General features: G+C 39.9%; 1 protein-coding gene across 1 annotated transcript; it reads left to right on the top strand.

Annotated features, from left to right (window-relative positions):
• The first annotated feature begins 4,913 nt into the window (after positions 1–4,913).
• LOC135470753 (uncharacterized) lies at positions 4,914–12,314 on the top strand. Its single transcript, XM_064749793.1, is given in 5 exon segments — positions 4,914–5,154; positions 10,478–10,536; positions 11,142–11,288; positions 11,290–11,597; positions 11,789–12,314. Coding segments are annotated over 5 exon segments (1,281 nt in total).
• Positions 12,315–16,534: the final 4,220 nt, after the last annotated feature.

The following is a 16,534-nucleotide window of genomic DNA, read 5'->3' as shown; positions in this document are numbered from 1 at the left end:
ACCTTTTCTGTATGTGGGCAATAATGCTCACCGTCACTTTCAACGTTATGTCTGTCATAAAGTATCTACTTGTAGAGGGTTGGTGGCATGCACGGTACTGTAAGACTACACCATGCGGAAGACACCAGGACACCTCACGGGATCACAATATGCGGACAATCCTGTACTTGTGTCCACTAAGATGTACCAAGGGAGAATTTACAAAAATTTACAAAGTTTCCAGGGTTTTGCCCAATCCGATTCTGGTCCCCCCGACTAAGAAAGGAATGATTCTGATTGCGGAATGATACACTGACACTCATAATTTCTGTTAACTGGCCATACTATCAGTACAAATATTGTTAATATTTACTAATATTAACTGATATTACCTACATTGCGACAATGCCTGTTAAAGTTACCTCCCCTACACCGCATGTAATCCGTGTCTAATATAAGGCGGGGAGAGTTGTTCCCCATGAAGCTGAGTTACATTGGCGGGTTGTTTTGAAGTGGAAATCCAGAGGGGATTCCAGAAGGATAACAGGCCCTGTTTTTCGGTTGTTATATTTTTGCCCCCTGGATCTACCAGACGCAAAGCGGCACCTCTACCAAAATCGGGGCTGGTTCCACAAAGTGTAAGCCAGTGATGTACGTGATGAGGAGGAAGCCAGAGTAATACAGTAAATCACAACCACAAAATGTAAGCCAGTGGTGTAAGTGACGAGAAAGAAACCGGAGTAATGCAGTAAGCCGCCGCCACAAAGTGTAAGCCACAGAGAATATGTAATTCGTGACCCTCGATATCAAATTTATTAACGAGAGTAGCAGTTTTAATTTGTTCCGAGCCTCCGGTGAGGAACAAATGAAAACTACTATTCTAGTTTAATAAATTTGATATCGAGGGTTACGAATTACGTACCCTTATTGTAAATTTATATTATTTGAAGGTTTTTTTTTTTGGTATATTTTTTATTATTATAAACTTTTCGGAAACCGCGCCAACGTCTAACCGCCTAGTGATATTACATATATGTCAAGAGAAGCGTCATCAGTAAGTGACAAGTACATGGCGGAGTATATAATATAGTACAGACAAAATTTATTTACATCATTTTTTTTATTCCATAGACATGTCAAAAGATTGCTTTATACAATATATAGTTCAATACGTTAATATTTATAACAAGACAACTACATTTTACAACAGAAAGAATTAGTCCAAAAATAGACAAATTTCACTTGCACTTAATGCACGCCGTGCAACTTTCAAACGACAATTGACAGTTGAACCTTACGAAGGTTGAACACGCGAAACAGTCTACAGAGTTGTAACACCTAATTGGAATTTAGGCATCGGCTGGTGTTCTTGTGAAGATTTGGATGACGATTCAATAACACATCCTCGTTTGGGTGCTTCATGAGTGTAATAAACATGCACGCGAAAAGCACCACCCGATATGGGGCCACTGCCACAAAGTGTAAGGCTTGTGATGAAAGTGATGGAGAAGAAGCCAGAGTAATGCAGTAAGCCCCCCGGCCCAAAGTGTAAGCCTGTGATTCAGTAAACAATGAAAATTAAAAAAAATTCATGTTGTCAGGACAGGAGAAAACTTTTGTTTTTACTTCTCACTACATAAGCTAAGAGGTGGATATATTAGCTATACACGTGCTGACATGTACACACGTACATTAATTATGGGGGCTTGGGTACTGATGTCTACTCGTAAATCAAACATAGTGTATATACACGTAACTGACGAAATATGCTCTCCTGTCAGTTTACCTCAGTCAGGGTTTTATTCTAATTGTTCATGTAAGTGCATAAATGGTAGAATTTTACACGCACCGTATCAACATGGTTTAAGTAGAATTAGGTATAAAAATGCAGGGATGTTAACTGCAATTTGTTAGACGTCACTCGTCTAGAAATACTCAAAATGCTTTGTCATCACATTTCACGTGCAATCACATTAAAACAATGCAAAGGAACCACGCACCGGGGATGCTTAATCTACCAGCAGGATCCCGATATATGCAGGAATACGATCGACTTGCTCCCATGCAAGGGCTCGCCGTTTCCTAAACCCGGCGTTCCTGTTGCCCGTGGTGTCCATCTGAGCGGGCGTGTCCCCATACCCAAAACGACAAAGTGGGTGTCTAATGGCCTTATTGAAGTAGGTCAGCAGAGTCTCGAGGTACGCCCGATAGGGTACATGTTGGTAGAGGCTATGATTAGCTTGTCGTTGATGGAGGCGTCCCAATTGTTGCCACATAGCATGCAACCATAAATTTTTCGGGTGCTACAGGATCGCCCTCCGCGATTGAAACGCATGGAGCAACGTCCTGCTCAATTGATCTTGAAAGACTAGCACAGCAGACTGTTCTTGGATGAGTACGGCATCGATTTCCTCAGTAAACCCACCTACCTAAAGGCCGGTGTACAAGAGAATCCCAGTCACGGCGGTTGCGCCACCTTTGTTCTCTCGCAGACCTTGCATGCACTGGTCTAATCCCTTAGGCGGTGTGGCCAAGACTGTGACGGAGGAAGTGGGTAAAAGTTTAAATACGTTTCACGTACGTCGCAGGTACCCAAGAATTGAAACTGACTGGATAGTCAAGCCACTTGACCAAGTGGTGCATTTTTTCTTCTTGTCTAACACCGTCTCCACTTGGTAGTAAGTCTCCGCGGAGGTCTTCACGGGTTGGAGTTCCGTCTCTTAAAGTGTCTTGTACGTGGGAAGGTTTCCCAGCAACCTGCGGATGGTCGTGAGTTTTGCCCGGGCTCTGCCCGGTTTCCTCCCCCCATTATGCTGGTCGCCGTCGTATAAGTGAAATATTCTTGAGTACGGCGTAAAACACCAATCAAATAAATAAATAAATAAATCTTAAAATGCCCCCCCCCCCCCCCAACCGCTCCCCTTTGAAGTTTTCCAACGATTAGACCGCAGGCTTCCTGTGATGGCGCCGAAGAATGCGGAAGATTTCTTGACTCCAGTTGGGGATGTAGTATTTCAAGAAAATCCCCTTGACGAGATCTCCCACGTCATAGCGGTAAAGCCAACCGTGCCGAGAGCGGGTGGAACTATAACCAAGTAGGAACCTCGTTTTCGATCTTGTTGTGACGGTAATGGGTGCTCGAGGATACTGCGATGGTTGACTCGTTTGCACCAGCGTGTTAAGGCGGACAAGACGTCCAGGTAAGGTCGTGTGTTGTTGGTCTTGGAGTGTTTGTACATGCGCCCTTTAAACGTGCGATTAAACCGTTCTATCAACAAGGTTATGGAAGAAGAACACCCCCCTCCCCACCGTCTCCTTTAAAATGCTGGAATGGACGTACTGAGAAATCCTTTTCCCTCGTCCGTTTACAGGAACAAGGCGGTACACCCGCTTCTGAAGATGGTCTTAATTGCGTCGATGAGATTAGCTCTAGTCTTCGTGCGAATGGGCACCACCCAAGTGTATTTAGAAAGAATGTCTATACGCGTCAACAAGTAGCGATACTCACCGTTGTATTTGGCAAAGACACATATCCTTCAGTCGTGTACGTCTCTTGTTTGGCTAGACAGGCCTTCATCCGAGTCCATGCTCATGTGCCGCCTGGGTTAATGGCTCCACTCTAGGCGATCCAGCAGATAGTACAGCTGGTAGTACAATTAGCGTAGGACGGTAACAGGGATGTCCTGAGATTTCCTTCCTGGTGCTTGTTCGAATTCTCACTCTTGTTGTGCGTGAACGCTGACGACGGGTCGTGACGGCTGAACTGGGCTGGAGAACACTGTACAGGCACGGCCGTCACTGTTATTTTATACCGTACCGTGCCGTCCACAAACAGAAGACAGCGTACGTGATACAGAGGGCCAGGGACTAGACCACCACGGAAGGGGAGAACGTGGGGGATGCATCACGTTCGGTGGGGTGCTGAGGCCTGGGTGATGGGTTGCGTGGACGCTGGAGGACAATCAGGTTTGTAGAAGGGTGTAGTAATAGTAGTTGAGGATGGGATTAAGATCCTCCACACGGTTACATATATATTTCATGAACACACGGAGGACGTTGAACCCACCCTTGTTCACGTGACCGTCTTCGAACATGGCACGTACCACGTGTTTGTACCCTTTGAGATCCGTGACAATGCTAACTAAATCTCCCATCCTAAAGCAGTTGACTTCATAATGACGAACGTCTTCACCTACCTCTAGCTGCGTAGGTAATGACCACACCTGCTTGACACAAAGTATCTGATCTGAGTTTGACCACAAAACCTCCTAATCCACAAGCTAACTCGAAGTAAGAACCACCCGTGAAACACCCATCCACCAGTCAATCCATCAATCAAAATGACTACCCCGGAACACCATGGGCATATCTGTCAACAGCAACAACAACAACAACAAACTCAGCTTCTTATATGTTTCAAATTGTTTTTTTCTTGCGTATAATAAAACAAACTACAGGAACTGGAGAAACTAATCACGAAAAACGAATCACTCATCATGGATCAGCAGAATTCAGTACGAGGTCAAAGTTGAAATGTGTGGTCAAAGCTAAGTGCAAGTTCACTTGGTGAACGTTTCAAACAAAAAAAAACAATCACAAGGTTGTGTTTGCCGTCAAAGTTCAATAGGTCATTCATGTAATGGTGGATATTGACGATACAGGTGTTACCGATATGCACACCGTCGCAATATTCCATGTTCAAAGTGGAGACATTGTCCCGTTGGTTGATTCATTGGTGAGTAGTGGTGGCGGTGTTATCTTCCACCCGTTTTAACAAGAAAAATTGTAAAATGTCCATAGTCACCAGGTGTGGTACACATTGCCAACTTAAGTGAACATGACCCAAAACAACAAGAACAGTAATTATATACAGGGGAGGTGGCGTGGTTGGCGTACTGCTGCTAGCAGTGCCGGTGGGGGGTGGGAATGGAGGCATGGGTAGCGCTAATGGTGTCGATACTCTGAGGTGTCGGTTGGGGAAGACATTGTCCTACCATAGCCAGAGCCTCCAGCAAAAGGATCAAAGAGTCAGTCCGGACGGATACGCCGGCAAAACGTGTGTGAAGTTAGCCTTCTTCTCATCAGGTTGTGTCGTGCCGAAATCTTTGTTCACACAAGAGGAACTGCCTCTCATCGCGTGTTTGATCTTGTTTCGCGGCATGGTAAAACGGGGATGTAAGACAGCATTGTGCAAAGCCCAAAGAGCAAGTGACGAGTCTGTGCATCGCTTTCTATAATCAAACGCCATAAAGTCATACCAAGCCCTCTGACGTCACACCATGATGTCATCGTACGTGCTCGCTCTATCCACCAATCATAATCACCCCTACCTCCATCGCCCATCAGAATAACCCAGGGGTGTTGTAAATGACCTGATATACTATTTACGAAAACCTTTAGTTGTATAGGTGAGCCGGGGTAAGCCGTCATTGTGTAAACAGTGAAATATGACCCCCACAATTATCATTCTCAGGACTAGTCAGGATTTTTACAGCTTTGCTCTCAGCGTGGCTGTTTTGCTAGGTGTATTTGTTAGATCAATAGTTATGAGCTGCGCAATACGTTACCATGGATGTAAAGGTGGAATTATTTGCAATATCTGCAAAACTAAAACCGTGAAACCAGAAAGCTCTTATAACGCCATTGCGGTGTATTACATATGCAGTCGGATATGCAGAGTAGAACTGCTGCAGTCTGGCAGTTGTAAGCTATATGAACAATCAGAGACAAGAACAGTGCCACTGCAAAAGTCCCAGCAGTTGGTAAGGTAAGACCATCAACAGATTTATTTATTTATTTATCTGATTGGTGTTTTCCTTCGCACTCAGAATATGCGAGTAGCTCTCTCTCCCTGTACATGTACATGTAGAGCGTAAAAACAGAACTGATATAGCTTATGGCCAGATTCAACATACTCACCATAAATGCTTGTAATGTGAAACGAAGAATATTATGTCTAAAATTCAGAGATGAGGGAATGTATGCCAAAAACTAAGTGATATAATAAACTGATATATACGACGTTGGTGTACAACAACACGAAAAATAAGCCTTTGCAACTGTTATATGTCTGTAGGTGTATATAGAAATGTCCATGACACACCAGTGTTTCACCTATACCTTAGCGGTGAGTTCTATGGGTGGAGGAACTCAGGGTGTTCGGCGTAAACCACTGACCTTTGATAAGTTACTGACATTAACATTCTCACGTGGAGGGCGCAAGTAAGCGTGCCAGACGATTGTGGTCTTTAATGGCTCTATAAACGCCAAGACGCCAAGACGCCAAAACGCCATAAATACTGAAAAATTCGTTGGAGGCGTGGGGCAAATTCCCTGGCCATAAAACCTGTGTTCTAACGATTGGAAGACAAGCGATTTTTACCAACATAGGCCACGGACCGTTCCTCTGGTCTATTTCTGGTCAATGAATACAACATATACAGCACTCTCATATTATTACGTCATATTAGACACTCTTAAGTACTGATTTTTCTATTGTTCGCTACTTAACAGCTTTATAAATTACGAACTTGTTCCCAGCAACAATTTATCCATGTATTATGCCATGTAACTAAACAACTGCCTGTTTCGACATGTACGTAAGATGTTCCTTAGTTACTGGTAACACATATGCTATGTAAAGATCCCTGTGGACATTCATATTCATATTCCTTGAAAATACATGAAGTTTGAAACTGCAGTTGGAATATAACAGAATGTAAAAGTTGAGAAGGCGTTTTTATTTTTTTTCATATTTTTCATATATATACATAAATCTGGGTAAAATAGCTCTGTGCATGTAAATGATTGAAATGAATTGTTCTGGTTATCTTGTACTGTTATGTTTCCTTTCTGTTACGTGTGCACCTTAATAACACCACAAATGTGATACAGCCATTCTGAAATGTGAGGTGAAAATGTCAAGAAATGCTGAAATGCTCAGCCCTTTTGGATATCTGAGGAATGTATGTTTTTGTTTCAGAAACTGTTTTATTGTCACTAGAAGACCTTTGGAAGATCTGACAAATGTGGCTTTGTCGAAGTTTGTTACGTCACCATTGAATTACCTGTTTACACAATGATTCGCTATTTTGTAATGCTATAACTCTATTAAATCTAGTGGATACACAAAAATCATATGTGTTGAACTCTAACACAACAACTTGTGTTGTTTCATTCAACACAGAAATGTGTTACCCACATACAAACATCATAAAACGTCTTTAAAATGGTACTTGTTGCTGCCTTCGCCTTGCTCTCGGCAGTAAGAGGTTAGAGCAAGGAAACAGGACTGCTTGGCCCGGTGTCAGTATAATGTGACTGGGCGAGGTGTCATGTCTGGTGTCTTCGGCATGATACTTCACTGGCTTCAGCACTCGTCCTCATATGACTGAAAAATTGTTATGCACGGCGGTAAACCCCAAGCATTCAATCCTTGCCAACACAGAGATCTGTTAAATGCTTTCCTTTTTTTAAATTTTGCACACAGATCTGTATATGTAAGATTTAAGAAATTAATCATTCAAAAAAATTAATCATAAACCTTAAAGCATTCCGAGTTAACACATCATTCATATACGGGATATACTCTGAGAACGAGCGGGTCACGATATTGCGTTGCTTCAGTACACACGCTGTATACAGATAACAGAAATGTCTATATGAAGCGTCCTCACGATTCCTCGCTACGGTAAACACTGAACATGACCACTTCGCTTTGAAGGCAGAATTGATCCAAACTCTGCATAAAGGAGAGCACATACCGGTAATGTGTTGAACTATAGGGTCCCGTCCCCCCTTATTTGGAAAACGCAACTTCCTTGTAACAGTTCAAACCTTCACTTTTATCGTTAAAGAATTAATAAAGTTTGACATATTAGACAGGTATATATCACGCCACGGAGAGCAAACGGTATACTGTAGGAGCAATAGAAGAACAGCATATATACTCGAGAATAATCAGGCAACGGAGTACACGAAATTTACTATTATAGAAGCAATAAAACGACAGCAAACACAGACAGCAAACACTTTATACTCCCATGACTGTCCGGGGTGATCGTAATTCTGTTCAAGTTTACGCTGTTAGAATTGGTGGAGTGTATAGATTTGACATGTCAGGATTTGTGAAATATATCAACTACTTCCTGACTGGTACGGGGGAAGGGGGCTATATACGTTTAAACTCCGTCTGTCCGTCCGTCCTTCCCTCCGTCCATTCTGCCCTGAATACTTCCACTGTAATTAGAATTTAACGACAAATGTGCTATAAATATCACACAGTATTCCAGTGTATGTATAAAGTATACTTTCAGAGAAACGCATTACCAAGACACACAAAGCATGCACCAAAGACTTTAAAAATGGTACTTGCTGCTGCCTCGCTTAACGCTCAGCGCTGAGAGGTTTTAGGGCAAGGAAACTTCTGATTGGCCCCGGCGTCAGTATAATCTGACTGGGTGGGGGACCATGTCTGGTATTTTCAGCATGATAAATCAGTGGCGGCGGCACTTTGGACTCGCCCTGTCACACTAAGACATATATGTACACACATCTATTTAATGACTCCTCGCCATCTGAATAAATTTAATTTATGGACTTAAAAGAAACATATAAATGATAGCGGATAGTTTCATGCATGCATGGTTGGAAGAAACCAGTGACCTTTCGTAAGCCTCTGACTAAGTATCCCACACATACAGGACCCGCTTGTTCAAAACTGTTATAAGATTTAATACAAGATTAAGCCAATTCTTCAATGTTGAAATTATCCCAGACTACACCTGCTGCAATTATACTCTGACTTTGGATAATTGCATTGGCTTCTGAGTTTTGCTAAAATTTTAAATATAAAGTATTAGCTATTACTCTATCGAACAACTGGACCCATATAGATATGTACACCATATTGCTGGGTCCACTTGTTCGAAAGCGTATTAGCTGGTATTAAGTCAAACTGTATAATTAAGACTTTAGCCAAATTCAGCAGCCAATACAGTTAGCCAAATTCCAAAGTATAACAGCGGCACACTTAGTTCATATTTAATACACTGTTTGGCATTAATTTTTGGGCTAAGTATAAAACTGTAGACTTGGTATAGAGTGAAATCTGCTTTTTAAATCTTCAAACAGTTCGACGACAAGTTGTCTTCCATGAACGTTGGCCTGCACAAACGGCCAACGAGTCTCGTTGATTTGATACCGTCAACAAGGCCTAAGCAACAGTGATTGCGGAGGACTGTGCAAAGTTTGAACCCGCACCTGTGTGTCCTGTGGTGATAACTGGATACAGTGTAGTAAATGTGATATTATCCCCTCGTCCGTCCAGGGCCCAGTCATTCAAAAGTGTATTAGAGCCTAATCCCGGTATTAAAACTACAGACTAAAATATTATTTACTTTGTATTGGAATGAGGCTGGTATTAAGATTTAAGCCTGCATTAACCTATATACACTTCCGAACTACTGGCTCCTGGTACCTTAGCACGACTGTTATAAAAGCTGTAAATAACTGGGCGAGGCCACATTTCAGCCCTTTTGGCTAGCACGCCACGCCTGTTTTTATAACCTACACAACACAAGCTAACCATTCGCAGACTCCAGGTTTTGTTTGTCTGGGCGGGTTTGGTGACAGTACAGCAAAATGACACAAGATAGTCCACCGTGAATTTATGTCATACCCCTCGCATTCATGTATATACGATGTGAAATGAAATATATACATATACCTCATTTGAAATGAAATATATACATATACCTCATTTGAAACGAAATATATACATATACCTCATTTGAAATGATATATACGATAAAATGGATATTTGAAAACTATAAAGGCAAAGACAGGGTAAAAACAGTATAGTTGTCATCTGACACATCACAGAAAACCAAGTTTTTAAAACAGTTACTCTGTTTGAAAAAATCTGATTTCTCGAACAAAAATAAATGCATTCTGAAGGTGAGATGAAACAGCCTTTCATGAAACTGCAATGAGCACAGTTTATATTCACGTGTAAAATATATATTAAGTAAAGTATGTCATTTGAAACCAGATTCAAGTATACACAAATTAGCGCTTCATCTTTAAAGCCATTGCATGAATACACTTGTTCATTGCGAGAATAAATGACCATCTATATACCTTTTCTCTCTTTTATGGCACTATATATTCTAGATTTATTGATTTATTTAATCTGGTGTTTAAGATATACTCAAGGATTTGTCTTTTACGACAGTGGTCCTTTTATTGAATGGAGGAAGTGGTGTGTGTCCGGAGTGGCAAGGCTCCTGACAAACCTGACTTAAAGCCGCAGCCACGTCAGCAAAAGCTGTATTCGAACACGCGACCTCAACAATTAACAATTTTTCAATCATATGACGACTAGAATTGTGTGTACTTGTGTCTGCTTGTGGCAGACACCAGGCATGACACACCTTACCAAGTCAAATTATACTGTCACCAGGGCAACTACTCATGTTTCCTTGCTCTGACCTCTTAGTGCTGAGCGCCAAGCGAGGCAGCAACAACTACAGTTTTAAAGAGTTTCGTATAGCCCAGGTTTGATCACTGGGTCTCTCGACTCCGACGCGCTAACCATTAGGACATCGAATCAGTCGGTGTACACATTTTTTTCTTCTTCTTCAGGATCCATACGACCGGTGGATGGATGTGAAGTGGGAAGCTTAACCATGAACAAACGGCTTGTTTTCCTGAGTTTCGTTGTCTTCGCTGTGGTGATGCTTAACTGGTTGTCTTTAACGATGCTGGTCATATCACCTCTCACACACTGGGTCCGTGATCAGAGATATCAAGTGCGCAAACCCGACTGTATAATTCCTGCACTGCATCCATACGACGAGTCCATCGTGAAATTTGTCAAACATTTACCAGATTTACGCTGTGACAAGGGTCATGTGTCATTCACCTTTCAAGACGGACGGTGGCTTAGAATCAATAAATCTCTCGACTTTTCGTACAACATCAGCTATTGTTCGTTCTCCGTCATCAAGCGGAGACCGAACTCAGACAACGGTTTCATTATTTCAAAACCTGTTAAATTTGAAAATGATTTCAAAGTATCAGATGATTTTTTGTCGGTAAGCTGTTACAATCAGACAAATAAGGAAATTTATAAAAATTGTTACGCGTTTGCTGTCCCCAAGAACGTTTCTGAAGAAAACCGCACCGTGGTGTCAGCACCGGAGATCGATTCCCAACCACCGCCAAACGTCCTATTAGTGGGGGTGGACTCCATGTCAAGGCTCAATATGATTAGACAACTGAACAAAACATATCACTTTTTGACCGAGACGCTTGGGAGTGTTTGAATTCCATGGCTACAACAAAGTCGCCGATAACACGTTTGTCAATGTGGTGCCGCTACTTACTGGCAAGTTTGTGCATGAAGTACCTTCAAGTGGAAAGAAAATACACGTGGAGAAATATGAATACATGTGGAAGGAATTCTCCAAAGCCGGATATCTTACACTTTTGGCTGAAGACCACCCACAAATTGCCACGTTTAACTACCTTAAGCCCGGTTTTCCTAAACAGCCCACTGATTACTATCTAAGACCTTTCAGTTTAGCCATGAGCAAAAATGGCGGTCTGTGGAATAAGTATGGGGGTTTCGCGGGCCGCGCAGAGACAGGCATAGTCCTGAGCTATCTGTCCGATGTTTTTGACTTAAAACAGGACAATTCCCTCTTTGCTTATACCTTTCTAACCGAAATGAGTCATGATCATGTCAATCATGTCGGTAGGGTTGATTATATTTATCTGGAATTCTTCCAAAACCTGAAACGCAAAGGTATTTTGACAATACCATTTTGTTTTTCTTCGGCGATCACGGAATGCGCTGGGGCGCCTTACGTAATACTTATGTTGGAAAGATGGAAGAACGGTTGCCGATGCTGCTGTTATATTTACCTCCTTGGTTCAAGTCCAGATATCCCCAGATAACAAACAACGTACATATCAATGCTCACAGACTTACTACTCCCTTTGATGTTTATTATACTCTTAAGGACATAGCCTCAAGGAGGTTTGATGGCGCTTCGGACCTCCAGAAGGTTCGACGGGGGTTCAGTTTGTTCGGAAAGATTCCACTAAGCAGGACGTGCGAGGAGGCAGAGATTGCCCCTCACTGGTGCACCTGTCAATCACAGGTGGAAGTCCACGCCCAGGACAAAACTGTCATTGCTGCAGCCAAGTGGTGTATAGAACACTTGAACCGTATCATCAATAGCACTAAGTGCGCGGTTCTACATTTAAAGGCCGTCAACAGAGCCTGGCGATTTTCAGTCAGTTCTTATCTGAAAAACAAGAGAGAATAAAACATTGACTCATTATCAGATCATGTTCTCATCTGTGCCTGGTGATGGGCTATTCGAAGCAACAGTTCGCCAAGTTGAATCCAAAGACATTTTTAAATTGACAGGGGAGATGAGCCGTATAAACAAGTACGGGCAGCAATCATATTGTATCAACAACGCAACTCTGAAAAAGTTTTGTTATTGCAGAGAGCCTCTCCAGTAAAGAGATTTTTTATGTTATATTTTTGAGATTTGTTAAAATAATTGTTTTTGGTTGATCACAAAATAAGGTTTATTGTTCTATACTAGATGACTTAAATCTACAACAAAACCTAATGTATAAACCTCTTGTGTCATCGAGCTGCCTAAATGCCTTAAAAAAAATTAATAATATAGCGCCACCGTTTTTGTGCTGAGCTCAATCAGCCCGAAAGAAACCACCAATATCTGGAGGTGGCAAATGTCAATTTAACCCCCTGTCTATTTCAGACGTGCATTGAGGTTGTTTTAACAGGGTCGATTATAGTGTATCTCTGTTGGCATTGCTTGTAATATTTTGCATTTTTTCAAAAATTCTACATTTATTTCATAGTTTTGCGCATTGCTTTTTTGGCTTTTTTAGACCTGTGGTTCTGTTGTGTTTTCAACTTTCCCTCTGTATTGTCTCTGTATATATATATATATATATATATATATATATATATATATATATATATATATATATATATATATATATATATATATATATATATATATATATATATATATATAGTTAAGTAATAAATAATTCATATATACTCATTTCATATATAGTCTGTTACAAGGCTTTGCGTTATCAATATAGTTAAACGTTTCAACCTGCAGTGTGGTAATCGTATCTTCTGACGGACGTCCGATAAACTATTCCTTTATTGACTCGCCAACGGCAAGATATGTATCCACATCACACAGAAGTTATTGCCGTCATTAATGCAGCTTACTGTTCACAATATGCCGGATACTTGTTCAAGTTTTGGTCTACATTTACATGTACAGTTATGCGTTTCTCCTCTGTCGATATATATTTTGCCATATGAAGTTTGATAATGTAAAGACTTGTTTGCATGATATTCTTCACCTTTCGTTTTTTAGTCTGAATGGTACATTGCTGAATATATTATTTGCGGTAATAATTACAAATTGTTGAGATTAATATTTCATTCGTCTTAATTTTAATTCATGTTGGAGTATAAACTTGAATAACATGGGTAGATTATCAAGGTTACTGAGTGCCTTTTGAAATAAGTCCGTGTCTTCTAATTACGGTTATCCAAGCATCAGGCCTGTGGCTTATTCCACAAACACTTTTGACCAGATTACCAATTATAAACTGGAGAAAGATGAAGACTGCGCGAGCTTTCCCTTTCATGTTTGTTTGCGTGATGTTGAATATCACTTTTAACATTACACCATTTATACGCCATCTTCTTGTAAAAGATCGTATATGTGACGTATAATATAGAGTACTGCAACATTACACCATTCACAAGACACCACAGGTTCGAAGTATACGGACAATTCTGTACTTGCCCTATCCTTTCAGTGCCAATAGGAATTTACCAAAATTTCCCAAGTCATTTGCCTGATCTGACTCCAGGCCTCCCGCTTAAGGAGGGAATACTTTTTAACCGTCTAATAATATATTAAAACTTACAATTTTCTGTCAAGTTGCCATATGATTGGTATAAAAATTTGTAAACAACTATATGTTAATTGATATTTTATTAAATGCGAGCAAAGTAATATGCCTTCTGAAGTTACCTCCCCTGCACCGTCATGTTATTTATATATACCATGTGGATGGGAGAGTTGTTCCCCCTGAAGTTAAGATACAAGGCGGGTTATTTTAAGTAGAAAGGTATTTGTCGACCTTGAGCCCACGGACTGTAGAGCAGTAACAGTCCCTGTTCTTCACTTGTTTCTGTGTTTGAAAATGCGTCCTATAACGTTTGATAATACATGCATTTAATTGCATGCTTCAAAAAATTCGTTTCCGTTCTGGTGCCCAAGTTATGTGGAATGGCCAGACCGATTTGACTTCTATTTCTTTGATTTCATTTCATTTGATTTTCTGGAGTCATTTATTTTACTTGGTCTGTTATTTAGTATAGGTCTTTTAATATATATCAAACACCTACAAAGGATATAGAAAAATACAGACATTGCATATCTTCTTGAGAAATTCAAGCTCTCTTTATATGATGGTTGTGCTCTGTAATTAGAATGTAATTATTAATAAGAAATGTGATTATGCCCTAAAAGGAACACTGTATACAAATTATCTATTTCACTTAGAACAAATGACTATATATATCGCGCTAAATGTGACTAAAATTTGAATAATATATTTTTTGTAGCAAAGATTTAAGTAAGGAAGCTGAAAATAGTATATGAACGAATATTACTCTCTATTGTGTGAATTTGCAGAATGCATATTTTCTAGATGATGGCAGAACAGATAATGTTCTTTCTACAGTACCATTATGTTATATATGACATACTTGTTTTGTATGTTATTCCAACAGAATGCTTTTATGAATATAACGAGACAGGGTGCTGTCTAATACTTTGTTATAGTGACATAATCTCTTCTATCATGACCTAGAAACATAATATTTCAGCCAATTTAATAGCTATTTTTTTGTTGTTGCTGGTTGTTTTTTTTGTTGTTTTTTTGCATACTTGGCACTTTCTAATATTTTAGGAGCATGAGAGAGAGATACTAGTAAATTTATATTGTAGAAATACCCATAAAATCGAAAGATCGGTCTCTCGTAATGGTCGGTGTTTTCTAATTTATTAATTTTTTTATTCTGGTTTTATTCTATATAGTGACTAGCTTTAATTTACAAGCATTTTTTCAATCCCCAAGTTCCCAGTGTAAAGCTGTAGAGTGTGGTTATCATTCAAGGATGGTGAGCACGTGAAAACATGTCCTCCAATGAAAAGAAACATTTCTGCTTTCTATTCGGTCCGCGCTGTGGATTTTCCTACAACTTCGCAAACCATGCTCGCATATAAAAAGCTGATAGCCCAAAATGCGCGTGACAACTCGATCAAAACAGGTTCATATTGAAAGTCAGTTAAAATGTTTTGAGTGTTTATAGTTTCATTGTATGTCTATATCTTTCCGATAGCAACAGACTTAAAAAGTGAACTCCATTAATATTTAAAGAAAAGTAAGCTATATATGATTGTAAATATGAAGTTTTACATCGGTCCTGGAAGTACGACCCTGGAAAATTGTCCAAGAAAATAAGTCCAAGATTGTTTTATTTTTTTCATTGAGTTATACACTCTCTACAAGTGAGCATTTATAGACATTAAAAAGTTTGATCCCATGGCTGCTCATATTGTGAGCCGTTGCAAGTGGCATGACGAAAATCTTTTTGGTTTGAAAATAGTTCCACATATAATTAAGTATAAGTAGCCTTCACTCAGTACTTGATATGTAACCTACATGTATAAGCCTACATACTTGAAATGAAAAAGTGCATCCATATACAGAAAGTAGAAAATATGATATTCACTCGGAAGTTTTTGCTCTCAGGACGCCACCGTGTATAAGCTTAACTCGTCAGGGTCCTTTCTTAAAGTAAAGCAAACAACTTTATCAGGTAGGCGTTGATGACCTTTCTTCTGATGTCATCCTTATATATTATACGTAGGCCTATACTATTCTTTTAAATATTCCCCATGTATTCTCAGTTGTAACTGTCATCTATAAATTAGGTCTACATATGCTTTAAGTTAAATATAGTTTTTATTTTAAGTTTCTGGGGCCCACAGAGAGTAATTATACATGTAAATAATTGCTGAGACTGATTTGGAGTCTGATTCCGTATCGAAGATAAATAATCTCCTATAGGTAGACTGCTATTTACTGCAACGATTTATATGAATGGGGCGGCATCAAGGAAAAATCGGAAGCGCGAACCTAATAGAAAACATTTTATCTGCCTCTAATTGGCTGGTGTGACAATTTTACCCTCTGCTGGTTGGTTGAAATGATTGCCAAAAAAAAATGTATCTAAAAATAGCAGAATCCCCACAGGGAGTATATAAGGCCATGTACAGACTTCTAGCATCATTCGTACTCACGTTGAAGAAGGGGCAACACATACACACACACACACACATATATATATATATATATATATATATATATATATATATATATATATATATATATACAACTGAAG

Source organism: Liolophura sinensis, chromosome 7 (assembly GCF_032854445.1).
Source record: "Liolophura sinensis isolate JHLJ2023 chromosome 7, CUHK_Ljap_v2, whole genome shotgun sequence".
NCBI lineage: Eukaryota > Metazoa > Mollusca > Polyplacophora > Chitonida > Chitonidae > Liolophura > Liolophura sinensis.
The sequence above is the reverse complement of the archived record's forward strand: the minus strand, read 5'-3'. Positions and strand labels throughout refer to the sequence as shown.